Source organism: Ranitomeya imitator, chromosome 6 (genome assembly GCF_032444005.1).
Source record: "Ranitomeya imitator isolate aRanImi1 chromosome 6, aRanImi1.pri, whole genome shotgun sequence".
Taxonomy (NCBI): Eukaryota; Metazoa; Chordata; class Amphibia; order Anura; family Dendrobatidae; genus Ranitomeya; species Ranitomeya imitator.
Genome location: NC_091287.1, coordinates 1,441,297 through 1,469,198, shown reverse-complemented (window position 1 = coordinate 1,469,198; position 27,902 = coordinate 1,441,297). Strand labels below are relative to the sequence as shown.

Below are 27,902 nucleotides of genomic sequence, written 5' to 3'. Positions count from 1 at the left end.
ATTGGTTCCTGATAGGAACATACAGTCATGGCCAAAAGTATTGACACCCCTGCAATTCTAACATAGTAACATAGTTAGTAAGGCCGAAAAAAGACATTTGTCCATCCAGTTCAGCCTATATTCCATCATAATAAATCCCCAGATCTACGTCCTTCTACAGAACCTAATAATTGTATGATACAATATTGTTCTGCTCCAGGAAGACATCCAGGCCTCTCTTGAACCCCTCGACTGAGTTCGCCATCACCACCTCCTCAGGCAAGCAATTCCAGATTCTCACTGCCCTAACAGTAAAGAATCCTCTTCTATGTTGGTGGAAAAACCTTCTCTCCTCCAGACGTAAAGAATGCCCCCTTGTGCCCGTCACCTTCCTTGGTATAAACAGATCCTCAGCGAGATATTTGTATTGTCCCCTTATATACTTATACATGGTTATTAGATCGCCCCTCAGTCGTCTTTTTTCTAGACTAAATAATCCTAATTTCGCTAATCTATCTGGGTATTGTAGTTCTCCCATCCCCTTTATTAATTTTGTTGCCCTCCTTTGTACTCTCTCTAGTTCCATTATATCCTTCCTGAGCACCGGTGCCCAAAACTGGACACAGTACTCCATGTGCGGTCTAACTAGGGATTTGTACAGAGGCAGTATAATGCTCTCATCATGTGTATCCAGACCTCTTTTAATGCACCCCATGATCCTGTTTGCCTTGGCAGCTGCTGCCTGGCACTGGCTGCTCCAGGTAAGTTTATCATTAACTAGGATCCCCAAGTCCTTCTCCCTGTCAGATTTACCCAGTGGTTTCCCGTTCAGTGTGTAATGGTGATATTGATTCCCTCTTCCCATGTGTATAACCTTACATTTATCATTGTTAAACCTCATCTGCCACCTTTCAGCCCAAGTTTCCAACTTATCCAGATCCATCTGTAGCAGAATACTATCTTCTCTTGTATTAACTGCTTTACATAGTTTTGTATCATCTGCAAATATCGATATTTTACTGTGTAAACCTTCTACCAGATCATTAATGAATATGTTGAAGAGAACAGGTCCCAATACTGACCCCTGCGGTACCCCACTGGTCACAGCGACCCAGTTAGAGACTATACCATTTATAACCACCCTCTGCTTTCTATCACTAAGCCAGTTACTAACCCATTTACACACATTTTCCCCCAGACCAAGCATTCTCATTTTGTGTACCAACCTCTTGTGCGGCACGGTATCAAACGCTTTGGAAAAATCGAGATATACCACGTCCAATGACTCACCGTGGTCCAGCCTATAGCTTACCTCTTCATAAAAACTGATTAGATTGGTTTGACAGGAGCGATTTCTCATAAACCCATGCTGATATGGAGTTAAACAGTTATTCTCATTGAGATAATCCAGAATAACATCCCTCAGAAACCCTTCACATATTTTACCAACAATAGAGGTTAGACTTACTGGCCTATAATTTCCAGGTTCACTTTTAGAGCCCTTTTTGAATATTGGCACCACATTTGCTATGCGCCAGTCCTGCGGAACAGACCCTGTCGCTATAGAGTCCCTAAAAATAACAAATAATGGTTTATCTATTACATTACTTAGTTCTCTTAGTACTCGTGGGTGTATGCCATCCGGACCCGGAGATTTATCTATTTTGATCTTATTTAGCCGGTTTCGCACCTCTTCTTGGGTTAGATTGGTGACCCTTAGTATAGGGTTTTCATTGTTTCTTGGGATTTCACCTAGCATTTCATTTTCCACCGTGAATACTGTGGAGAAGAAGGTGTTTAATATGTTAGCTTTTTCCTCGTCATCTACAACCATTCTTTCCTCACTATTTTTTAAGGGGCCTACATTTTCAGTTTTTATTCTTTTACTATTGATATAGTTGAAGAACAGTTTGGGATTAGTTTTACTCTCCTTAGCAATGTGCTTCTCTGTTTCCTTTTTGGCAGCTTTAATTAGTTTTTTAGATAAAGTATTTTTCTCCCTATAGTTTTTTAGAGCTTCAATGGTGCCATCCTGCTTTAGTAGTGCAAATGCTTTCTTTTTACTGTTAATTGCCTGTCTTACTTCTTTGTTTAGCCACATTGGGTTTTTCCTATTTCTAGTCCTTTTATTCCCACAAGGTATAAACCGCTTACACTGCCTATTTAGGATGTTCTTAAACATTTCCCATTTATTATCTGTATTCTCATTTCTGAGGATATTGTCCCAGTCTACCAGATTAAGGGCATCTCTAAGCTGTTCAAACTTTGCCTTCCTAAAGTTGAATGTTTTTGTGACTCCCTGACAAGTCCCCCTAGTGAAAGACAGGTGAAACTGCACAATATTGTGGTCGCTATTTCCTAGATGCCCGACCACCTGCAGATTTGTTATTCTGTCAGGTCTATTAGATAGTATTAGGTCTAAAAGTGCTGCTCCTCTGGTTGGATTCTGCACCAATTGTGAAAGATAATTTTTCTTGGTTATTAGCAGAAACCTGTTGCCTTTATGGGTTTCACAGGTTTCTGTTTCCCAGTTAATATCCGGGTAGTTAAAGTCCCCCATAACCAGGACCTCATTATGGGTTGCAGCTTCATCTATCTGCTTTAGAAGTAGACTTTCCATGTTTTCTGTTATATTTGGGGGTTTGTAACAGACCCCAATGAGAATTTTATTACCATTTTTCCCTCCATGAATTTCGACCCATATGGACTCGACATCCTCATTTCCTTCGCTAATATCCTCCCTTAAAGTGGACTTTAGACAAGGCTTTACATAGAGACAAACCCCTCCTCCTCTCCGATTTTTACGATCCTTTCTAAACAGACTGTAACCCTGTAAGTTAACTGCCCAGTCATAGCTTTCATCTAACCATGTCTCGGTTATTCCCACTATGTCAAAGTTACCTGTAGATATTTCTGCTTCTAGTTCTTCCATCTTGTTTGTCAGGCTTCTGGCGTTTGCGAGCATGCAGTTTAGAGGATTTTGTTTTGTTCCAATCTCCTCGCTGTGGATTGTTTTAGAAATGTTCTTACCTCCCATCTGAGTATGTTTTCCTGGGTCTTCTTTGTTCAAGTCTAATGTTTTTCTTCCCGTCCCCTCTTCTTCTAGTTTAACGCCCTCCTGATGAGTGTAGCGAGTCTTCTGGCGAATGTGTGTTTCCCAGGTTTGTTGAGGTGTAGTCCGTCTCTGGCGAGGAGTCCATCGTACAAGTAATTCACACCGTGGTCCAGGAATCCGAATCCTTGTTGTCTGCACCATCGTCTTAGCCAGTTGTTTGCATCAAGGATCCTGTTCCATCTCCTGGTGCCATGCCCGTCTACTGGAAGGATAGAAGAAAAAACTACCTGTGCATCCAGTTCCTTTACTTTCTTCCCCAACTCTTCAAAGTCCTTGCAGATTGTCGGTAGGTCCTTCCTTGCCGTGTCATTGGTGCCAACATGTATCAGAAGAAATGGGTGGACGTCCTTGGAGCTGAAGAGCTTTGGTATCCTATCGGTTACATCCTTGATCATCGCACCTGGAAGGCAGCATACTTCTCTTGCAGTTATGTCCGGTCTGCAGATGGCTGCTTCGGTGCCTCTCAGTAGTGAGTCTCCCACCACCACCACTCTTCGTTGCTTCTTGGCTGTACTTTTTGCTGTCACTTGTTGCTGTGTGCCCTTTCTTTTTTGCTTGCTGGTATTGTTTCATCCTTAGGTGTGCCATCTTCATCCTCTACAAAGATTTGATATCGGTTCTTCAGTTGTGTGGTTGGTGATTTCTCCATGGTCTTCTTGCTTCTTTTGGTCACATGCTTCCACTCATCTGCTTTTGGAGGTTCTCTGACACTTTTTTCACCTTCTGTGACCAGTAGAGATGCTTCTGTTCTGTCTAGAAAGTCTTCATTCTCTTTGATGAGTTTCAAAGTTGCTATTCTTTCTTCCAGACCCCGCACCTTTTCTTCTAAAAGGGCCACTAGTCTACACTTCTGACAGGTGAAATTTAATTCTTCTTCTGGTCGATCTGTGAACATGTAGCACATGCTGCAGCTCACCATGTAGGTTGTCACATCTGCCATGTTGCTCCTAGATCCTGCTGACTTGCTGTGTGTTTTCCTTCTTGTGTAATCTACTCATCCAAGCTCTCTTGCAATAATATCCTACAGGCAAAAATTTGGTGATGCTTTCCAAGCAGCTGGTCCCGGCTGTACCCAACGATCTTCTAGCTTAGGGAGACTTCGCTTTTCCCATAAGGCACCTGGAATATGCAAATTAGCCTCCTCAAGCTTGAATCCCTGGTTTCTGTCAGATAATACTCAGTTTCTTCCTGAAAATGATTGCAATCAGAAATTATTTGTTATTATTATCTTCATTTAATTTGTCTTAAATGAAAAAACACAAAAGCGAATGAAGCAAAAAGCAAAACATTGATCTTTTCACGCAAAACTCCAAAAATGGGCCAGACAAAAGTATTGGCACCCTCAGCCTAATACTTGGTTGCACAACCTTTAGCCAAAATAACTGCGACCAACCGCTTCCGGTAACCATCAATGAATTTCTTAGAATGCTCTGCTGGAATTTTAGACCATTCTTCTTTGGCAAACTGCTCCAGGTCCCTGATATTTAAAGGGTGCCTTCTCCAAACTGCCATTTTTAGATCTCTCCACAGGTGGTCTATGGGATTCAGGTCTGCACTCATTGCTGGCCACCTTAGAAGTCTCCAGTGCTTTCTCTCAAACCATTTTCTAGTGCTTTTTGAAGTGTGTTTTGGGTCATTGTCCTGCTGGAAGACCCATGACCTCTGAGGGAGACCCAGCTTTCTCACACTGGGCCCTACATTATGCTGCAAAATTTGTTGGTAGTCTTCAGACTTCATAATGCCATGCACACGGTCAAGCAGTCCAGTGCCACAGGCAGCAAAGCAACCCCAAAACATCAGGGAACCTCCGCCATGTTTGACTGTAGGGACCGTGTTCTTTTCTTTGAATGCCTCTTTTTTTCTCCTGTAAACTCTATGTTGATGCCTTTGCCCAAAAAGCTCTACTTTTGTCTCATCTGACCAGAGAACATTCTTCCAAAACGTTTTAGGCTTTTTCAGGTAAGTTTTGGCAAACTCCAACCTGGCTTTTTTATGTCTCGGGGTAAGAAGTGGGGTCTTCCTGGGTCTCCTACCATACAGTCCCTTTTCATTCAGACGCTGACGGATAGTACGGGTTGACACTGTTGTAGGCTGGACCACGGTGAGTCATTGGACGTGGTATATCTCGATTTTTCCAAAGCGTTTGATACCGTGCCGCTCAAGAGGTTGGTACACAAAATGAGAATGCTTGGTCTGGGGGAAAATGTGTGTAAATGGGTTAGTAACTGGCTTAGTGATAGAAAGCAGAGGGTGGTTATAAATGGTATAGTCTCTAACTGGGTCGCTGTGACCAGTGGGGTACCGCAGGGGTCAGTATTGGGACCTGTTCTCATCAACATATTCATTAATGATCTGGTAGAAGGTTTACACAGTAAAATATCGATATTTGCAGATGATACAAAACTATGTAAAGCAGTTAATACAAGAGAAGATAGTATTCTGCTACAGATGGATCTGGATAAGTTGGAAACTTGGGCTGAAAGGTGGCAGATGGGTTTTAACAATGATAAATGTAAGGTTATACACATGGGAAGAAGGAATCAATATCACCATTACACACTGAATGGGAAACCACTGGGTAAATCTGACAGGGAGAAGGACTTGGGGATCCTAGTTAATAATAAACTTACCTGAAGCAGCCAGTGCCAGGCAGCAGCTGCCAAGGCAAACAGGATCATGGGGTGCATTAAAAGAGGTCTGGATACACATGATGAGAGCATTATACTGCCTCTGTACAAATCCCTAGTTAGACCGCACATGGAGTACTGTGTCCAGTTTTGGGCACCGGTGCTCAGGAAGAATATAATGGAACTAGAGAGAGTACAAAGGAGGGCAACAAAATTAATAAAGGGGATGGGAGAACTACAATACCCAGATAGATTAGCGAAATTAGGATTATTTAGTCTAGAAAAAAGGTGACTGAGGGGCGATCTAATAACCATGTATAAGTATATAAGGGGACAATACAAATATCTCGCTGAGGATCTGTTTATACCAAGGAAGGTGACGGGCACAAGGGGGCATTCTTTGCGTCTGGAGGAGAGAAGGTTTTTCCACCAACATAGAAGAGGATTCTTTGCTGTTAGGGCAGTGAGAATCTGGAATTGCTTGCCTGAGGAGGTGGTGATGGCGAACTCAGTCGAGGGGTTCAAGAGAGGCCTGGATGTCTTCCTGGAGCAGAACAATATTGTATCATACAATTAGGTTCTGTAGAAGGACGTAGATCTGGGGATTTATTATGATGGAATATAGGCTGAACTGGATGGACAAATGTCTTTTTTCGGCCTTACTAACTATGTTACTATGTTACTATGTTACCCTCGGACTGCAGGGCAGCTTGAACTTGTTTGGATGTTAGTCGAGGTTCTTTATCCAACATCCGCACAATCTTGCGTTGAAATCTCTTGTCAATTTTTCTTTTCCGTCCACATCTAGGGAGGTTAGCCACAGTGCCACAGGCTTTACACTTCTTGATGACACTGCGCACGGTAGACACAGGAACATTCAGATCTTTGGAGATGGACTTGTAGCCTTGAGATTGCTTGTGCTTCCTCACAATTTGGTTTCTCAAGTCCTCAGACAGTTCTTTGGTCTTCTTTCTTTTCTCCATGCTCAATGTGGTTCACACAAGGACACAGGACAGAGGTTGAGTCAACTTTAATCCATGTCAACTTGCTGCAAGTGTGATTTAGTTATTGCCAACACCTGTTAGGTGCCACAGGTAAGTTACAGGTGCTGTTAATTACACTAATTACAGAAGCATCACATGATTTTCCGAACAGTGCCAATACTTTTGTCCACCCCCTTTTTTATGTTTGGTGTGGAATTATATCCAATTTGGCTTTAGGACAATTCTTTTTGTGTTTTTTTCATTTAAGACAAATTAAATGAAGATAATAATACCAAATCATTTTCAGGAAGAAACTGAGTATTATCTGACAGAAATGCAGGGGTGTGAATACTTTTGGCCATGACTGTATATACACCCCGATCCAGTCACCACCAAGTCCCCAACACCACATAAATACGACAACTATGCTGCTGCCACCACCGGCCTCTTATAGGTGGATCGGACACCCGTTTGGTAACGTGAATTTGTGCAAATTATGTGGTGGATCGCCTACAGAGCAAGAAGAACAAAGATTGCTTATTTTTTCTGGAGTAAACTTATAAATTTGCTCTGTTTACAGAAGATACAGATGATATTACAAAAGAGACAAAATACAAGTGTGTACAAACAATTATGGAACAAAAGAGATGAAAACACGAAACTTACTAAATCTCAGTCACAGGTATGATGTGTCGATAAAGGGGAGGAGAGATCCCAAAGAAATGATCCAGTACCACAGCATGGTGTTTAGCTGTCTCTCCGGCTCTGAATGAATGCCAGAGATGCACGATCTTGTTTTATGCTTTGGCCATAAAGGTAAGACTTCCCACATATGGGCTATTTTCTGGGAGGTACACATAGCTAGGAAAGTTACCAATTACTCCTTTTTTTCATATCCTTGGCCTGGAAGCTCACAGGCCAATGATCTTGGCATTATTTTTTTGTTGTTGCGAATTTACCGCTCTTTAGAGTCCAAACACGGTGATTTGCTGGTGGGCAGAAATTCATTTCCCAGGTTTCTGATGGCCCTAAATGGCGCAAAACGCTGCCATGCATAACCCCAAGTGCCCGGATCCTGGAAATCTAATTTTCATTTTCTGGGATTAATGTGTCTTATTGAATTTGACTGAGTATTTTGCTTATAAGACAAAGGGATCTTTTTTTTTGGGGGGGGGGGGGGGAAACCCATTCAGCTCTGCTACCTGGCAGGCAATAAAAACTCACATTCCACAGGAACATTTGCCTAAAGGTAGGGGGTGGAAATTCACAGAGGGGGAGAGGGGCCGCATAAAGGATTTTGGTCCTACAGAAACCAATAGTGGGAGGAGCAGTAGGCCAGCTCTGGCTGTGTATCCCGAACAATGGAAAATAATTCATATTTTCCTAACAATTATAATGGATATGGATTGCACTTAAATCAGTAAATCATGTAGTTTTAATGGGATATAGTATTTTTTATGTCATCTTGTCTTTCATCTTAACACGGCGCAAGCGAATATGTAGTTGTATCAGCATGAGCTCATGTGGTGTGTATGTAGTGGGATCACGAATGCGCTATATTCTTGTATACAGTGCCTTGCAAAAGTATTTGGCCCCCTGGAACTTTTTAACCTTTTCCCACATATCATGCTTCAAACAAAGATACCAAATGTAAATTTTTGGTGAAGAATCAACAACAAGTGGAACACAATTGTGAAGTTGGACGAGAGTTATTGGTTATTTTAAATTTTTGTGGAAATTCAAAAACTGAAAATTGTGGCGTGCAATATTATTCGGCCCCTGTAACTTAATACTTTGTTGCGCCCCTTTTGCTGCGATTACAAGTCTCTTGGGGTATGTCTCTATCAGTTTCGTACATGGAGAGACTGAAATTCTCGCCCATTCTTCCCGGCAAACAGCTCGAGCTCAGTGAGGTTTGATGGAGATCGTTTGTGAACAGCAGTTTTCAGCTCTTTCCACAGATTCTCCATTGGATTGAGGTCTGGACTGTGACTTGGCCATTCTATCACCTGGATACGTTTATTTGTGAACCATTCCATTGTAGATTTTGCTTTATGTTTGGAATCATTGTCTTGTTGGAAGACAAATCTCCGTCCCAGTCTCAGGTCTTTTGCAGACTCCAACAGGTTTTCTTCAAGAATGGTCCTGTATTTGGCTCCATCCATCATCCCATCAATTTTAACCATCTTCCCTGTCCCTGCTGAAGAAAAGCAGGCCCAAACCATGATGCTGCCACCACCATGTTTGACAGTGGCGATGGTGTGTTCAGGGTGATGAGCTGTGTTGCCTTTACGCCAAACATATCGTTTGGCATTGTTGCCAAAATGTTCAATTTTGGTTTCATCTGACCAGAGCACCTTCTTCCACATGTTTGGTGTCTCCCAGGTGGCTTGTTGCAAACGACACATTTTATGGATATCTTTGAGAAATGGCTTTCTTCTTGCCACTCTTCCATAAAGGCCAGATTTGTGCAGTGTACGACTGATTGTTGTCCTATGGACAGACTGTCCCACCTCAGCTGTAGATCTCTGCAGTTCATCCAGAGTGATCATGGGCCTCTTGGCTGCATCCCTGATCAGTCTTCTCCTTGTCTGAGATGAAAGTTTAGAGGGATGGCCGGGTCTTGGTAGATTCGCAGTGGTATGATACTCCTTCCATTTCAATATGATCGCTTGCGCAGTGCTCCTTGGGATGGTTAAAGTTTTGGAAATCATTTTGTATTCAAATCCGGCTTTAAACTTCTCCACAACAGTATCACGGACCTGCCTGTTGTGTTCCTTGGTCTTCATGATGCTTCACACAGACCCCTGAGACTATCACAGAGCAGGTGCATTTATACGGAGACTTGATCACACACAGGTGGATTATATTTATCATCATCAGGCATTTAGGACAACATTGGATCATTCAGAGATCCACAATGAACTTCTGCACTGAAAGTAAAGGGGCCAAATAATATCGCACGCCCCACTTTTCAGTTTTTTTGTATTTCCACAAAAATGTAAAATAGCCAATTACATTTCGTTCAACTTCACAATTGTGTTCCACTTGTTGTTGATTCTTCACCAAAAATTTACATTTGGTATCTTTATGTTTGCAGCATGATATGTGGGAAAAGGTTGAAAAGTTCCAGGGGGCTGAATACTTCCGCAAGGCACTGTATGTTTATGTAGTGATCCAGGGCACCATGAAACTACGCATGCGTTGTTCTCTTTCTTTTACCACTGGGTAAATCTGACAGGGAGAAGGACTTGGGGATCCTAGTTAATGATAAACTTACCTGGAGCAGCCAGTGCCAGGCAGCAGCTGCCAAGGCAAACAGGATCATGGGGTGCATTAAAAGAGGTCTGGATACACATGATGAGAGCATTATACTGCCTCTGTACAAATCCCTAGTTAGACCGCACATGGAGTACTGTGTCCAGTTTTGGGCACCGGTGCTCAGGAAGGATATAATGGAACTAGAGAGAGTACAAAGGAGGGCAACAAAATTAATAAAGGGGATGGGAGAACTACAATACTAGATTAGCGAAATTAGGATTATTTAGTCTAGAAAAAAGACGACTGAGGGGCGATCTAATAACCATGTATAAGTATATAAGGGGACAATACAAATATCTCGCTGAGGATCTGTTTATACCAAGGAAGGTGACGGGCACAAGGGGGCATTCTTTGCGTCTGGAGGAGAGAAGGTTTTTCCACCAACATAGAAGAGGATTCTTTACTGTTAGGGCAGTGAGAATCTGGAATTGCTTGCCTGAGGAGGTGGTGATGGCGAACTCAGTCGAGAGGTTCAAGAGAGGCCTGGATGTCTTCCTGGAGCAGAACAATATTGTATCATACAATTATTAGGTTCTGTAGAAGGACGTAGATCTGGGGATTTATTATGATGGAATATAGGCTGAACTGGATGGACAAATGTCTTTTTTCGGCCTTACTAATTATGTTACTATGTAAGCCGAGAGCCTGGACCGCGCACGAGCGGATTCCTTCTGTACCATGCAGTGTCCATGACAGCAATGGTGGATGCAGCATTCTGGTCTTTGTGAACCGCACGTGCACGGCTCTCACCATGATGGCGCTTGTGGTCACGGTGTCTTGGGTGTTGTGAGCCGCGCATGCGCAGCTATCGCTAGCGGACGCGGTCTCTACGGACATGCTGGCAAACACATCACGTATCTTTAAATATTTGCCGTATTTATACAACACAAACTGTGAGAATGAGTCCACTGCTTTTCACCCCTGAGGAAGCCACGCTATAAGGTGGCGATACGCGTGGGGTGCTCCCTGTAATCACTTATAACAGGAGGCTTGCTTCGCCTCTTTACTGGTTATTCACTTGCCTTCTCCTCGGATTATCTGTAACAATATACTTTTTCTCACTTGGATAACAACACTATTCATTGTATCCTGTACTTTTCTGTGAGATTTCTGTGGGATGGCTTACTTCATCTAGGCCTGCTGACATGGATGGAGGTCGCGGCGTTTCTATCTGCTGCTGGCACATTGGAGGAGGGTCGTTGTTGGCCCCTACACGGCCTTCAGTGCTCTTTTTTCATGGCCCTTTTTGTGTTTTTTCATAAATAAACTGATTTATTGTCTATTTGAATATATTCTATATGGGTGGTCTTGATCAATTCCACACACACTGCTGTTCTCTGTGTGTGGTCACTGACCCCTCTGATATCTGTAGTGCCCTCTCATACATGTCCCTGAGTCACTTACTGGTTCTCGAGTCTCATCCCTCTATAGACATCAAACTGCAGATCTCCCGTTCCCTGGAACAGCTCCTCGTCTGTAGACAGGTCGCAGAAGACGGTCAGTCCATCTGAAAGAAGCAGCAGGTTGGTACCAGCAGCGTCATGTGCAGAGAAGCCACCCGTTACCACCCGGACCATCCACCTTTGTCCAGCCGAGACAGAGTGTAGTCGATGATCTTCACCTGGATCCCGCCACTGGGAATCTCAAGCCTCTCCCCTCGCAGGGACACGGACATGGTGCCGGACGACGTCTTCTCAATCAGGAGGTTGCCCCAGTGTAAATCCCTAAAAACAAGAAGAATGCGGTGGGCACGGAGAAGACCCTGAACTCACAGCGGGTACGGAAACTATTCACACTTTTACATTTTTCACTCTTTGTTTCATTGCAGCCATTTGGTAAATTCAGAAAACTTCATTTTTTCTCATTAACCCCTTTCTGACCTCGGACGGGATAGTACGTCCGAGGTCAGATCCCCCTCTTTGACGCAGACTCCGCGGTGAGCCCGCACCAAAGCCGGGACATGTCAGCTGTTTTGAATAGCTGACATGTGCCCGCAATAGCGGCAGGTGAAATCGCGATCTGCCCGCACCTATTAACTAGTTAAATGCCGCAGGCAAACGCTGACAGCGGCATTTAACCGGCGCTTCCGGCCGGGAATGAGCGCATCACCGACCCCCGTCACATGATCGGGGGTCGGCGATGCGTCTCCATTGTAACCATAGAGGTCCTTGAGACCTCTATGGTTACTGATGCCGGCCTGCTATGAGCGCCCACTGTGGTCGGCGCTCATACCACACCTGCATTTCAGCTACATAGCAGCGATCTGATGATCGCTGCTATGTAGCAGAGGCGATCGCGTTGTGCCAGCTGCTAGCCTCCCATGGAGGCTATTGAAACATGGCAAAAGTAAAAAAAAAAAAAAAAAAAAAAAGTGAACATTTTTTTTTTAAAAAATATCACAGTTTAAATCACCCCCTTTTTGCCCCATCCAAAATAAATCAATAATAAAAAATAAAAAAAATCAAACCTGCACATATTTGGTATCGCCGTGTTCAGAATCGCCCGATTTATCAATAAAAAAAAAGGATTAACCTGATTGCTAAACGGCGTAGCGAGAAAAAAATTCAAAATGCCAGAATTACGTTTTTTTTTGGTTGCAGCGACATTGTATTAAAATGCAATAACGGGCGATCAAAAGAACGTATCTGCACCAAAATTGTATCAATAAAAATATCAGCTCGGCACGCAAAAAATAAGCCCTCACCCGACCCCAGATCATGAAAAATGGAGACGCTACGAGTATCGGAAAATGGCACAATTTTTTTCTAGCAAAGTTTGGAATTTTTTTTCACCACTTAGATAAAAGAGAACCTAAACGTGTTTGGTGTCTATGACCTGGAGAATCGTAATGTCAGCTCAGTTTTAGCATTTAGTGAACCTAGCAAAAAAGCCAAACAAAAAACAACTGTGGGATTGCACTTTTTTTGCAATTTCACAGCACTTGGATTTTTTTCCCCTTTTCTAGTACACGACATGCTAAAACCAATGATGTCGTTCAAAAGTACAACTCGTCCCGCAAAAAATAAGCCCTCACATGGCCAAATTGTCAGAAAAATAAAAAAGTTATGGCTCTGGGAAGGAGGGGAGCGAAAAACGAAAACTGAAAATCCCAAGGTCATGAAGGGGTTAATGTGCACTCTGCACCCCATCTTCACTGAAAATAACAGAAATATAGAAATTTTTGCAGATTTATTAAAAACGAAACACTGAAATCTCCCATGGTCATAAGTCTTCAGCCCCTTTGCTCAGTATTGGGTAGAAGCCCCTTTTGGGCTAGAACAGCCATGAGTCTTCTTGGGAATGATACAAGTTTTCCCTCCTGGAGTTGGGGATCTTCGGCCATTCTTTCTGGCGGATCCTCTCCAGTCCCATCAGGTTGGATGGTGAACGTTGGTGGACGCCATTTTCAGGTCTCCAGAGATGCTCATTTGGGTTTAGGTCAGGGCTCTGGCTGGTCCGGTCAGGAATGGTCACAGAGTTGTTCTGAAGCCGCTCCTTTGTTATTTTAGCTGTGTGCTTAGGGTCATTGTCTTGTTGGAAGGTGAACCTTCGGCCAAGTCTGAGGTCCAGAGCACTCCGGAAGAGGTTTTCATCCGGGATCTCTATGTACTGGAGCTGCAGCTGAGAAACACCCCCTATAGCATGATGCTGCCACCACCATGTTTCACTGTTGGGATTGTATTGGGCTGGTGATGAGCAGTGCCTGGTTTTCTCCACATACTTCTTAGAATTATCACCAAAAAGGTCTATCTTCATCTCATCAGACAAGAGAATCTTATTTCTCATAGTCTGGGAGTCCTTCATGTGATTTTTAGCAAAAGATGAAGCTTTCATATGTCTTGCACTGAGGAGAGGCTTCCGTCGGACCACTCTGCCATAAAGGCCCTGTCATGAACTGGGGGTGTGAGGTTACTCCTCCCCAGTTGTCAGGGATTTATTACATCCCACCAATTGTCACAAATTTACTGATTATTAGAGGTCGTGGGTCCTATTAACCATGCACAACTTTTGTTTCCTCCTTCAGTTCCGGTTCAGGAATTTATAAAACATACAAAAGAAAAAGTGAACAAAAACCCTGCTGTAACTAAGTAAATAAAAAGCAAAAAGTGCAATTAAATAACACAGAGTTTTTAGTAATACTGTGTTTTGATAAAAAAAAAATACCACAAAAGCCATCCCACCACGTCAAGGTAACTCTGATCGGGACAGTCCTACACTGTCTAATATTAAAACCTCACCATGTGTCAATGTTGACCTCAGTGTGAATAAGGGCAGACAAAAGGACTGGGCCCAACCAGTGAAACACCAGACTGGGGAAGCCTTATATACAATTTCCAGCTCAGAAACTTTATTTACTTAGCTACAGCAGGGTTTTTGTTCAGTTTTTCTCTTATAGGTTTTTTATGCTTTGTAGCCAATGTGAATATGCGTTTTAAGTTTTGCATGTGTACCAACTCAAGCTAAACTCAATTTTTGTGTTTTTTTAGGATCTGGAACTTGCAGCTCTCTGGCGCCCCCATTATCCTCAGGTCAGTCAGGGACCTACATCTAGGGTAAGTAGTCGCCAGAAAGGCTGCCTTGCCGTGTACTGGCTATTGGGCACGCTGCAGTGAGGGCGGTATGTATATCCTCAGTCTCAGGGCAGGTAATACACATACATTTAGGGCCAGAAATATTTGGACAGTGACACAAGTTTTGTTATTTTAGCTGTTTACAAAAACATGTTCAGAAATAAAATTATATATGTAATATGGGCTGAAAGTGCACACTCCCAGCTGCAATATGATAGTTTCCACATCCAAATCGGAGAAAGGGTTTAGGAATCATAGCTCTGTAATGCATAGCGTCCTCTTTTTCAAGGGACCAAAAGTAATTGGACAATGGACTCTAAGGGCTGCAATTAACTCTGAAGGCGTCTCCCTCGTTAACCTGTAATCAATGAAGTAGTTAAAAGGTCAGGGGTGGATTCCAGGTGTGTGGATTTGCATTTGGAAGCTGTTGCTGTGAGCAGACAACATGCGGTCAAAGGAACTCTCAATTGAGGTGAAGCAGAACATCCTGAGGCTGAAAAAAAAGAAAAAATCCATCAGAGAGATAGCAGACATGCTTGGAGTAGCAAAATCAACAGTTGGGTACATTCTGAGAAAAAAGGAATTGACTGGTGAGCTTGGGAACTCAAAAAGGCCTGGGCGTCCACGGATGATAACAGTGGTGGATGATCGCCGCATACTTAATTTGGTGAAGAAGAACCCGTTCACAACATCAACTGAAGTCCAGAACACTCTCAGTGAAGTAGGTGTATCTGTCTCTAAGTCAACAGTAAAGAGAAGACTCCATGACAGTAAATACAAAGGGTTCACATCTAGATGCAAACCATTCATCAATACCAAAAATAGACAGAAAAACACCTCAAGAAGCCAGCTCAGTTCTGGAAAAGTATTCTATGGACAGATGAGACAAAGATCAACCTGTACCAGAATGATGGGGAGAAGAAAGGGAACGGCACATGATCCAAGGCACACCACATCCTCTGTAAAACATGGTGGAGGCAACGTGATGGCATGGGCATGCATGGCTTTCAATGGCACTGGGTCACTTGTGTTTATTGATGACATAAGAGCAGACAAGAGTAGCCGGATGAATTCTGAAGTGGACCGGGATATACTTTCAGCCCAGATTCAGCCAAATGCTGCAAAGTTGATTGGACGGCGCTTCATAGTACAGATGGACAATGACCCCAAGCATACAGCCAAAGCTACCCAGGAGTTCATGAGTGCCAAAAAGTGGAACATTCTGCAATGGCCAAGTCAATCTCCAGATCTAAACCCAATTGAGCATGCATTTCACTTGCTCAAATCCAGACTTAAGACGGAAAGACCCACAAACAAGCAAGACCTGAAGGCTGCGGCTGTAAAGGCCTGGCAAAGCATTAAGAAGGAGGAAACCCAGCGTTTGGTGATGTCCATGGGTTCCAGACTTAAGGCAGTGATTGCCTCCAAAGGATTTGCAACAAAATATTGAAAATAAAAATATTTTGTTTGGGTTATGTTTATTTGTCCAATTACTTTTGACCTCCTAAAATGTGGAGTGTTTGTAAAGAAATGTGTACAATTCCTACATTTTCTATCAGATATTTTTGTTCAACCCTTCAAATTAAACGTTACAATCTGCACTTGAATTCTGTTGTAGAGGTTTCATTTCAAATCCAATGTGGTGGCATGCAGAGCCCAACTCGCGAAAATTGTGTCACTGTCCAAATATTTCTGGCCCTAACTGTATAATCCTCTGTTCTGTCACTGCAAGAGTCTCCCAAATCCCCAGAACACTGTGCGACCACCAGCTCCAAGTTCTACATTAAAATCAATATCGGGTCAGGAGACCATCCACACGGTAGCGTAATTAGTGTGGAGGTTGTAGCGGTACATTATACAGCAAGGACAACAAAACTAGTAAATTTATACATTTACGCCAGAAAGGATAGTAACATAGTTATTAAGGTTGAAGGAAGATTAAGTCCATGTAGTTCACCCCATAGCCTAACCTAACATGCCCTAACATGTTGATCCAGAGGAAGGCAAAAAAAAACCTTGTGGCAAAGAGTAAGCTCCACATTGGGGAAAAAAATTCCTTCCCGACTCCACATACGGCAATCAGACTAGTTCCCTGGATCAACGCCCTATCAAGAAATCTAGTGTATACACCCTGTAACATTATACTTTTCCAGAAAGGTATCCAGTCCCCTCTTAAATTTAAGTAATGAATCACTCATTACAACATCATACGGCAGAGAGTTCTATAGTCTCACTGCTCTTACAGTAAAGAATCCGCGTCTGTTATTATGCCTAAACCTTCTTTCCTCCAGACGTAGAGGATGCCCCCTTGTCCCTGTCTCAGGTCTATGATTAAAAAGATCATCAGAAAGGTCTTTGTACTGTCCCCTCATATATTTATACATTAACATAAGAGCACCCCTTAGTCTTCGTTTTTCCAAACTAAATAGCCCCAAGTGTAATAACCTATCTTGGTATTGCAGACCCCCCAGTCCTCTAATAACCTTGGTCGCTCTTCTCTGCACCCGCTCCAGTTCAGCTATGTCTTTCTTATCTTAATGATGAAGTTCCAAGGATAATAAATTTAAACGGTGGTTTATTCACCGCGTTTCAAGGTCAGTGCGATCTCTTCTTCAGGAAATCCCAAATACAACATGAACAGTCCCTAGTAAACCCGTGCTGATACTGGGTCATGAGGTTATTCCTCTTCAGATACTCCAGTATAGCGTCCCTTAGAATGCCCTCCAGGATTTTACCCACAGTAGAGGTTAAGCTTACTGGCCTATAGTTTCCGAGTTCAGTTTTTGTTCCCTTTTTGAATATTGGCCCCACATTTGCTATACGCCAGTCCTGTGGTACAGACCCTGTTATTATGGAGTCTCTAAAGATTAAAAATAATGGTCTATCGATGACTGTACTTAATTCCTGCAGTACTCGAGTGTGTATCCCATCCGGGCCCGGAGATTTGTCAATTTTAGTGATTTTTAGACGCCGCCGCACTTCCTGCTGGGTTAAGCAGGTGACATTTAATTGGGAATTTTTATCACTGATCATATTGTTGCCATGGGATTTTCTTGTGTAAAACTGATGAAAAAAAGTCATTTAGCATATTGGCTTTTTCCTCATCCTCATCCACCATTTCACCCAGACTATTTTTAAGGGGCCAACACTATCATTTTTTAGTTTCTAACTATTTATGTAGAATATTTTGGGATTATTTTTACTCTCTCTGGCAATGAGTCTCTCTGTCTCAATCTTTGCTGCCTTGATTTGCTTTTTACAGAATTTATTTAATTTTCTGTATTTATTTAATGCCTCCTCACTACCTACTTCCTTTAATTCTCTATATTCTTTCTTTTTGTCCCTTATTGCGCCCCTTATAGCTCTATTTAGCCATATTGGTTTCCTCCTATTTCTAGTATGTTTATTCCCATACGGTATATACTGTGCACAGGTCCTATCCAGGATGCTAATAAACGTCTCCCATTTTCTTTGTGTATTTTTGTGTCTCAGGATATCGTCCCAGTTAATTGCACCAAGATCCTCTCTCATCCGTTGGAAATTTGCCCTCCTGAAGTTTAGTGTCCGTGTAACCCCTCTATTACACATCTTATGAAAACTTATTATTTTGTGATCACTATTCCCCAAGTGACCCCCAACCCTTATATTTGATATGCGGTCTGGCCTATTGGTTAATATTAGGTCTAGCAGTGCCCCCCTCCTTGTTGGGTCCTGAACCAGTTGTCAGAGGTAATTGTCTCATAGTTGTCAGACCCCGATCACCTTTGCTGGAACTGCAGGTTTCTGTTCCCCAATCTATTTCAGGGTAGTTGAAGTCCCCCATAATAATGACTTCTCCTTGAGTCGCAGCTTCATCTATTTGCTTTACGAGGATATTCTCCATTGCTTCCATTATTTTTAGAGATTTATAACAAACCCCTATCAGTAATTTATTATTTTTTCCCCCTCCCCTTATCTCCACCCACAGAGATTCTACATTTTCATTAGATTCACCTTTTATTTTTGTTAAGTATATAATTCCACATGTGTTAGTCCATAGTTTTGATGCCTTCAGTGTGAATGTACAATTTTCATAGTCATGAAAATACAGAAAAATCTTTAAATGAGAAGGTGTGTCCAAACTTTTGATCTGTTGTGTATATTATCACGTAGGATGGGTTTTTAGGATGATTTTACATACAGACACACCCCACCCCCTCGCTTATCTGTACGGTCATTTCTGAACAGGCTGTAGCCCTGTAAGTTAACAGCCCAGTCATGGCTCTCATCCAGCCACGTCTCAGATATCCCCACCATGTCATCATTATGCTCCAACAACATTAATTCTAGATCGTCCGATAAGCAGTGTTTACAAAAATATAAAAGAATGGTACAAAGAGAGACAAATACAGTATATACAGACAATTACAAAATAAAGTGGCTAAAAAAAGAACTTACACTTATCATTCCATGGCGCTTTCCCCAAGGGAAAATGGTCTATCAGCACAGCTCCAGCCGGCCCCCCCGGGCAAATGACAACTTCCTACTCTAGAATCCTAGTATTAACCCCTTCAAGACGCAGCCCTTTTTCGGTTTTGCGTTTTTCGCTCCCCTCCTTCTCAGAGCCATAACTTTTTTATTTTTCCGTCAATATGGCCATGTGAGGGCTTATTTTTTGCAGGAAGAGTTGTACTTTTGAACGACAGCATTGGTTTTACCATATCATGTACTAGAAAACGGTAAAAAAATTCCAAGTGTGGTTAAATTGCAAAAAAAAGTGCAATCCCACAGTTGTTTTTTGTTTGGCTTTTTTGCTAGGTTCACAAAATTCTAAAACTGACCTGATATTATGATTCTCCAGGTCTTTACGAGTTCATAGACACCGAACATGTCTAGGTTATGTTTTATCTAAGTGGTAAAAAAAAATTCTAAACTTTCTTTAAAAAAAAAATTAAAAAAATTGCGCCATTTTCCGATACCCGTAGCGTCTCTATTTTTCAGGATCTGGGGTCGGGTGAGGGCTTATTTTTTGCGTGCCGAGCTGATGTTTTTAATGATGCCATTCAGATCAGGTTAATCCTTTTTTTTTTTATTGATAGATCGGGCGATTCTGAACGTTGTGATACCAAATATGTGTATGTTTGATTTTATTTTTTGTTTTATTTTGAATGGGGCGAAAGGGGAGCGATTTAAACTTACATATTTTTTTTTTCTTACTTTTGCTATGTTTCAGTAGCCTCCATGGGAGGCTAGAAGCTGGCACAACTCGATCGGCCCTGCTATATAGTAGCAATCATCAGATCACTTATGTAGCAGAAATGCAGGTGTGCTATGAGCGCCGACCACAGGGGGGCGCTCACAGCAGGCCGGCATCAGTAACCATAGAGGTCTGGAGGAGACCTCAGGTTGTCATGCCGACGCATCGCTGACCCCCGATCATGTGACAGGGGTCAGTGATGAGCGCATTTAGGGCCCAATGGCTGTAAGCGGTAGTTAAATGCCGCTGTCAGCGTTTGACTAGTTAATAGTGGCAGGTGAATCGCAATTCCACCCGCTGCTATTGCACGCACATGTGAGCGGTACAAAACAGCTGACATGTCGACAGTTTGATGTGGGCTCAGGGCCGAGACCCTCATCAAAGGCGGAGACACGACATGGGCAGGACGAGTACGGCGGCGGAGGTCGGGGTTATACCTTTCCTTGGCTGACCTCACAGAGGGCGGAGCTAGGGAATGTACTCACTTACTTATAAGCGCCATAACTCTGGCTGCGAGGCTCACAGCGAGACGACAGATGTATCAGGTTCTCTCTTGTGAATTTATCTTTCTACTGATACCAAACAATAACTACTTGTGGGCTATTGGACAGCGGGAAACCTTTTCTCAGTTCCTGATGCGCACATGAGCCTGAAAACGCCACTGTGGATAGCCTTCATGATGCGGATTCCAAAAATATAAGTTTCCGGCCTCTATGATAATTCTGCATTATTATGTTTGAGTTTGAATAGACAATGGAACATGTGCTTCAAGTCTTTACTTCAGGCTTGAGCCGGTCATAGCCAGGTCTACAATTACACCAGCTCACCTAGGTGGAGGGAGGGAGGAAGAGGGGCTGCAGCCATGAGTCTGCACACGGCACAAATGTAACGGGGGGACGGGGAGTGCACATAGAATATAGACATATTCATATTTTCCTGACAGGCCCGACTGGTGGAGGCTGCAGTGATAGTTGTGGAACTTTCTCCCATCTCCCTCCTGCATCTCTGGAGCTCAGCCACAGTGATGTTGGGCTTCTTCTTTACCTCTCTCATCAAGGCTCTTCTCCCACGATTGCTCAGTTTGGCTGCACGGCCAGGTCTGGGAAGACTTCTGGTGGTCCCAAACTTCTTCCATGTAAGGATTATGGAGGCCACTGTGCTCTTGGGTACTGCAGAAATTCAGTTGTAACCTTGGCCAGATCTGAGCCACAATTCTGTCTCTGAGCTCCTTGGCCAGTTCCTTTGGCCTCATGATTCTCATTTGGTCTGACATGCACTGTGAGCTGTGAGGTCTTATATAGACAGGTGTGCGCCGCTCCAAATCAAGTCCTTGCAGATTAATTACACACAGCTGGACTCCAATGAAGGAGTAGAACCATCTCAGGGAGGATCACAAGGAAATGGACGGCATGGGACTTACATATGAGTGTCTGAGCAAAGGGTCTGAAGACTTATGACCATGTGATAGTTCAGTTTTTCTTTTTTATTAAATTTGCAAAAATTTCTACATTTCTGTTTTTTTCAGTCAAGATGGGGGCAGAGTGAACATTAATGAGAAAAAAATGAACTTTATAGAATTTACCTAATGGGGCAATGAAACATTTAAAGGGGTCTGAATACTTTCTGTACCCACTGTATGTCATGGTTCATCAGAGGACATGAAAGATTAATGGAGGACCAGTACCTGTGCTCAAATCTCAGCTCCTCTTCAGCCACAGCCAAGGCTGCAGTCACCTGGTGGAGGATACTACGGGAGGCCGCCACAGACGGCAGCTGTGAAGGGAAAAAACACGTAAGAGGTCAATGCAATGAAAGAAAAGTCACAAGTGACTTAGGGGAAACGTCCAGGAGAGTCATCTGCATGAGATCCCGTGTCCCAACTTACCTTGGAACTCATCCGCTCTAAATCGTCGCCACCAAACTCAAACTCGAGAATCATGAAGAGCTGCTCCGCTCCAAACAAGTCTGCAGGCAGATGCAAAATGGCTAAGTACAGGAAGAGGTGCTACAGACCATCCAACCATTGCTGGTAGTTGTAGTCCTGCACCAGCTGGGGGCCTCTGTTCTAGGGCATTTCCTATCACTCCTTGCAGGAGGTTTCCGCACACCCCGTCTGCCATGGCGTGTCTGTAGATCCCGTGTGTGACCCCAGACTGCAGTATGACATGTCCCTACATCCCACTGTACTGTGGACATCATCTCCTGCCGCAACAGATGAGTCCAGGAAACTGGAGCATAACAGGGCCGGTCCGTCACAGGCCCCCACACACCATGTCCAGCTGGGGGCCAAGCAAAGACAAGACCAAGATGTACGGACGCTAACTAATGGAGCAAGCTGCTGCACCGTCTGCTCGGAGGGAATAGTCCTAGAGGCATAAGGTTACTGAGCTCTTACCAGGCCGCTCGTTCTCTGTCCCCTTCTCTTCAGCAAACGTGTCCCAAGCAGAGAGCAGCTCTGGGGGGTAGGAGCCCCTCACACAATGAGCCCTGCGAGAGACAAAGAGCATGAATGCCGTCCACAGTGACGGGCCGCCGCAGCGCGGGATCCTCCAGGGGATCTCACACACAGACATTTATGGCAAAAAATCAGCACCCGCTGGATCTATAGTTTCCCCATCAGGGCATAAAAGACACCGTGTAAGAAAAATCCAGCGTCATAAAATATCAGACTTATTGAAAACACTTATTGGCCTAAAAAGATAGATCCACAATGTCTCAAAAACAGCAACGTGTTTCCAAGACACACACACACTGCGTCCTCTGTGAAACACACCACAAATCCAGCTCCTACAGATTATCGTCATTCTTCACCCAGACACCAAGTGCAGCGCCCAGAATAAACGGCTAAGCCCTTCAATGGCGCGACACGACGATGCAGAGGAGGAAAGCCGCCAGCAACGCCTTTACACAAGAGATTATTGCTGCCCACTCATTGGGAAGAGGGTTGGAAGTAAAGATGAGACAATTTGATGGGTAAACGAGCACCAAACAAATACACACGAATACGGCACACTCGGATTTGTGATCGGAAACATGAGCAAAATTTTATCAAATCGGTAGAAAATCGGTAAAAGTGCTGGACAATATCTGCGTTGCCACAATTTTCAGCACTTGAGCCCGGATAATGGTGGTGTATGATGAGTGTTTGATGGGGGGACGGGGTTTGCAGAGCTCAGCGGCGCTGCGTTCTTGTAAACAGTCATTTTCCCCCCCTAACTTTGTGTGCGCACATTGCAGCTAGCGCAGGAAACACCCACAATGCCCTGACACAACGGCTTGTCATTGGCTGCTGAAATCACATGTCCTTCTCCATATAAAGAGCGGACATCTTGTTTTAGCGCCATTTTGACACTGTGCAGAGAGGCTGCTCCTGACGCTGGCACTGCTAGCAGCACGGTTTTAGCTAGTTAGGCGGTTGTACGTCAGTCAGATAGTGTAGCGCACTACTGTCCAGGGTGGATGGTACATTTACCTCCCAGCACTTTTCTCTGGGGGCCATTACTGAGGTCCAGACAAAGCCAGCAGGGCGCATGTCCTACAAGTGTGCTGCGCTTCGCTCCTATTGTACGACTATAGCGTTCTAAGTAATATTACATCACTAGCCAAGCGTCATTTAGTGCTGTGGTGACATGAATCTGTCTGCAGACCTAACACACCTTTGTGTAAGTTCACACTGCGTTTTTGCTGCGTTTTATGCTAATTATCAGCTGCTTTTTACAGTCCCAGCAAAGCCTGAGATTTCAGAAATCTCCTGCACACATTGGTTTTTGTTTGATCAGTATTTTGTGCTTTGTTGCGTTTTTTGGACATAGAGCATGTCACTTCTTTCAGCGTTTTTGCTGCGTTTTTTCACCCATTGACATGAATGGGTGTTGAAAAAAGCGCAGCAAAAAAAGCTGCTGAAAATCCAAGGACATTAGCATGGACAAAGAGAAAAAAACGCACCAAAAATCGCACCAAAAACGCACCTAAACCTGCGTTTTTGACGCAGCTTCTTTCCTGCCAAGAAGATCCGGTTTTGCTGCAGAAAAAAAAAGGAACAAAAACGCCCTGTGTGAACTTGTCATGAAAAAAATTCCACAAACAAATTCTTGTGTTCCTTACGTCATACAGTAGGGCACCCGGAGTTTGTAGCATCTAGTGCGTTATAGAGGCCTGATCCTTGGTCCAAGAAAAATCGGTTTTGTGACTAACACGATCCAGCGCGCCATATTTCACCTTGGAGTTTACGGTCGCTGAAATTCAGCTGTGTGCAGAGTAAAAAATCTAATCTAGTGTCGTTAGTGTGGTAGGAGCACAGTATTATCTGAGCAACATGACTGGGAAAAAGCGAGGCCGTGGTCAGTGGTGGACCTACAAAGTTATGGGCCCCCCACCATGCCAAAATAGGTTCCACCCAAATTCACATTTTCCCTATTCATTTCACACACTATAGCTTTATTGCAAAGTTGTATAGTCTGACCTCAATGGCGTAACTATCCGGTGCCCCATCCTGGTATATATCTGTCTCCCGCACTGCCATTGTTATGTAATGTATAGAAGAAAATAAACCATTACTCATCAGGGGCTTACATAGAAGTCATGGGGATCCATATAAGAAGTATAATGCACCCCCATAGTCCTCCTTATAATACAATGCACCCCCATAGTCCTCTATATAATATACTGCACAGTTCATAGTCATCCATATAGTATAATACACTCCCCATAGTCCTCTATATAATATACTGCACAGTTCATCGTCATAATAATAATAATAATCTTTATTTATATAGCGCCAACATATTCCGCAGCGCTTTACAGTTTAACAGTTTCAAACACAACATTCATAAGTAACAACGTTAACAATACAATAATTAAAGCGCAATAAGCCGCCCCTGCTGGTGAGAGCTTACAATCTACAATGAGGTGGGGGAGATACAAAGTACAGGTGTGTATTTACAATGATGTATTTACAATGAGGGTCCGGCCATCTTCAGGGGGTGGGGGATAGATGGGGATAGTGAATGGGCTACACCCACACAAACATAACATAACTTTGATTAGTGAACGTGATGGGCCGCTCTGAACAAATGTGTTTTTAGCGAGCGCCTAAAACTATGCAAGTTGTGGATGGTCCTAATATCTTGGGGTAGAGCATTCCAGAGGATTGGCGCAGCACGGGAGAAGTCTTGGAGTTGGGAGTGGGAGGTACGGATTAGTGCAGAGGTTAGTCGAAAGTCATTTGCAGAGCGCAGAGGTCAGTTAGGCCGATAGACAGAAATAAGGGAGGAGATGTAAGGGGGCCGCACTGCGGAGAGCTTTGTGGGTGAGAACAAGTACTTTGAATTGTATCCTGTAATGAATTGGTAGCCAGTGTAACGACTGACGAAGAGCGGACGCGTCCGAGTAACGATTAGCCAGATGGACGACCCTGGCTGCTGCATTAAGGATGGACTGGAGAGGGGAAAGTCGAGTGAGGGGGAGGCCAATTAATAGAGCGTTACAGTAGTCCAGGCGGGAGTGGATCAGGGCGACAGTGAGGGTTTTTGTTCTTTCCATGGTGAGAAAAGGGCGGATTCTAGAGATGTTCTTTAGGTGTAAGCGGCACGAGCGGGCAAGAGATTGTATATGGGATGTGAAGGAGAGATCGGAGTCAAACATAACACCCAGACAGCGCGCCTGCTGCCGAGGTGTTATTATGGTGCCACCCACGAGAGGGAAACGTCAGGTTTAGGGAGGTTAGTAGATGGCGGGAGCAGAAGAAGTTCAGTTTTGGAGAGGTTGAGTTTCAGATAGAGAGCGGACATGATGTCAGAGACAGCGGACAGTCAGTCAGTGGCGTTCTGTAGTACAGCAGGGGTAAGGTCAGGGGATGACGTGTATAGTTGTGTGTCATCAGCAGAAAGATGGTACTGAAAGCCAAATCTGCTGATGGTCTGTCCAATTGGGGTCGTGTAGAGGGAGAAGAGAAGGGGGCCAAGGACCGAGCCCTGAGGTACCCCAACAGTGAGAGGAAGAGGAGATGAAGTGGAGCCAGAGAACAGAACACTGAAGGAGCAGTCAGAAAGGTAGGAGGAGAACCAGGAGAGAGCAGTGTCCTTAATGCCAAGTGACTGGAGCCTAGAGAGTAGGAGAGAGTGGTCAACAGTGTCGAAAGCTGCAGAAAGATCGAGAAGAATGAGCAGAGAGTGGTCAGCGTTACGTTTTGCTGTCAGAAGGTCATTGGTCACTTTGATGAGTGCAGTTTCTGTCGAATGCAGAAGGCGGAAACCGGACTGTGAAGGGTCTAGGAGGGAGTGAGTGGAGAGGTAACGGGTAAGGCGGGAGTATATCAGGCGCTCCAAGAGTTTAGAGATGAAGGGGAGATTGGAGACCGGTCTGTAGTTGTTTGTGCAGGATGGGTCGAGGGTGGGTTTCTTTAGTAATGGAGTAATGATAGACTGTTTGAAGGAGGAGGGAAAAATGCCAGAGGAGAGGGAGAGATTAAAGATTGTAGTTAGGTGACTTGTGACGACTGGAGAGAGAGACTGGAGGAGATGTGAGGGAATGGGGTCGGTAGTGCATGTAGTCAGACGAGAAGAGGAGAGGAGCCTGGAGACTTCTTCTTCTGTGATGGGATCGAATGTGGAGAGTGAGCCAGGGGAAATGAGGGGAGGGATGCGAGTCTATGGATAGTCATCCATATAGTATAATACACTCCCCATAGTCCTCCATATAGTATAATACACTCCCCATAGTCCTCCATATATTAAAATACACTCCTCATAGTGCTCCATACAGCACCAGCACATCAGAGTCCAGGTCTTACATGTGATGAATGAATGGAGAGGATGGTGCAGGAGTATCTAGAACTGATTATCAATACCATCAGGGAGGGTTTGGACCCTTTCACATTTTGGTCTTCCAAAATGGATGAATGGCCTGAGCTCGCCTCACACGCCTTGGAGGTTTTATCGTGCCCGGCAGCCAGCATTCTCTCAGAACGTGTCTTCAGCGCTGCTGGTGGGGTCCTGACGGATAAGCGCAGCCGGCAGTCCCCTGAGAGTGTAGACCGCCTAACTTTCATTATGATGAACAAGTCATGGATCTCCAAGGACTTTAGCACCCCAATCGCAGACTGTACAGACTAGGTGATATTGCATTTTTTAATGTGATGCACTAATGTCTCATAACTGCACTCTGTGATACCTTTAGTCTGGCTTCTATGCCTGCTGATGATGTTAACACAAATTTGTGGAAATGTGAACAGTCATGGTTGGCCTACATCTGCTGGGTTATCTGTAGTGGAAGACGTGTGTCCCAATTATACTATATCTATTGTCATGACAGGTATTCCACTCCGGTGGTGTCAGACCCTCCTGGTTGGGTGTCCATCTGCTGGATTGGGTGTAGTGGAAAGACCTGTCGGTCCCTATTATACTATCTATACTGTGGGGAAATTGATGCCACTTTCATGGTGTCTGCCTATAATTTTTGGAAATGTGAACACTCCTAGTTGGGTCTCCTTCATGCGTGTTGCCTGTAGCAGTAGGCCTCCGACACTGTCAGGCCTCCACTTCCTTCAACTACCCGTGTTACTATCCTTAGATTATTCTGACAATGGTGGTCAACGAAACTGAGATTTGTGCCACCTGAGTGTGACTCAGCATGGAAGCAGGTAGAGGTGTTGCATGTGGTATCAGGGCTCCCAGCACAGGAGGCCTACACCGATCCCTCTCCCAGCACAGGGGTCTACACCGATTCCTCTCACAGCACAGGAGGCCTACACCGATCACTTTCCCAGCACAGGAGGCCTACACCGATCCCTCTCCCAGCACAGGAGGCCTACACCGATCCCTCACCCATCACAGGAGGCCTACACCGATCCCTCACCCATCACAGGAGGCCTACACCGATCCCTCACCCAGCACAGGAGGCCTACACCGATCCCTCACCCAGCACAGGAGGTCTACACCGATCCCTCTACCAGCACAGGAGGCCTACACCGATCCCTCTCCCAGCACAGGAGGCCTACACCGATCCCTCACCCAGCACAGGAGGCCTACACCGATCCCTCTACCAGCACAGGAGGCCTACACCGATCCCTCT

The 27,902-nt window shown here is 44.2% G+C and overlaps 1 protein-coding gene across 4 annotated transcripts in view; it reads right to left on the bottom strand.

The window, feature by feature from the left end:
• HASPIN (histone H3 associated protein kinase) overlaps positions 1-27,902 on the bottom strand; it is a 145,311-nt gene that overhangs the window by 13,035 nt on the left and 104,374 nt on the right. For 3 of the 4 annotated variants that reach the window (XM_069729037.1, XM_069729038.1, XM_069729039.1), the window contains 5 exons: positions 22,228-22,319; positions 21,718-21,797; positions 21,517-21,605; positions 11,607-11,749; positions 11,430-11,532 (listed from right to left, as the gene is read on the bottom strand). In XM_069729037.1, the coding sequence (XP_069585138.1) occupies positions 11,430-11,532; positions 11,607-11,749; positions 21,517-21,605; positions 21,718-21,797; positions 22,228-22,319 (507 nt within the window). The remainder of the gene's footprint in view (positions 1-11,429; positions 11,533-11,606; positions 11,750-21,516; positions 21,606-21,717; positions 21,798-22,227; positions 22,320-27,902) is intronic. The other variant, XM_069729040.1, reaches the window with a different exon arrangement.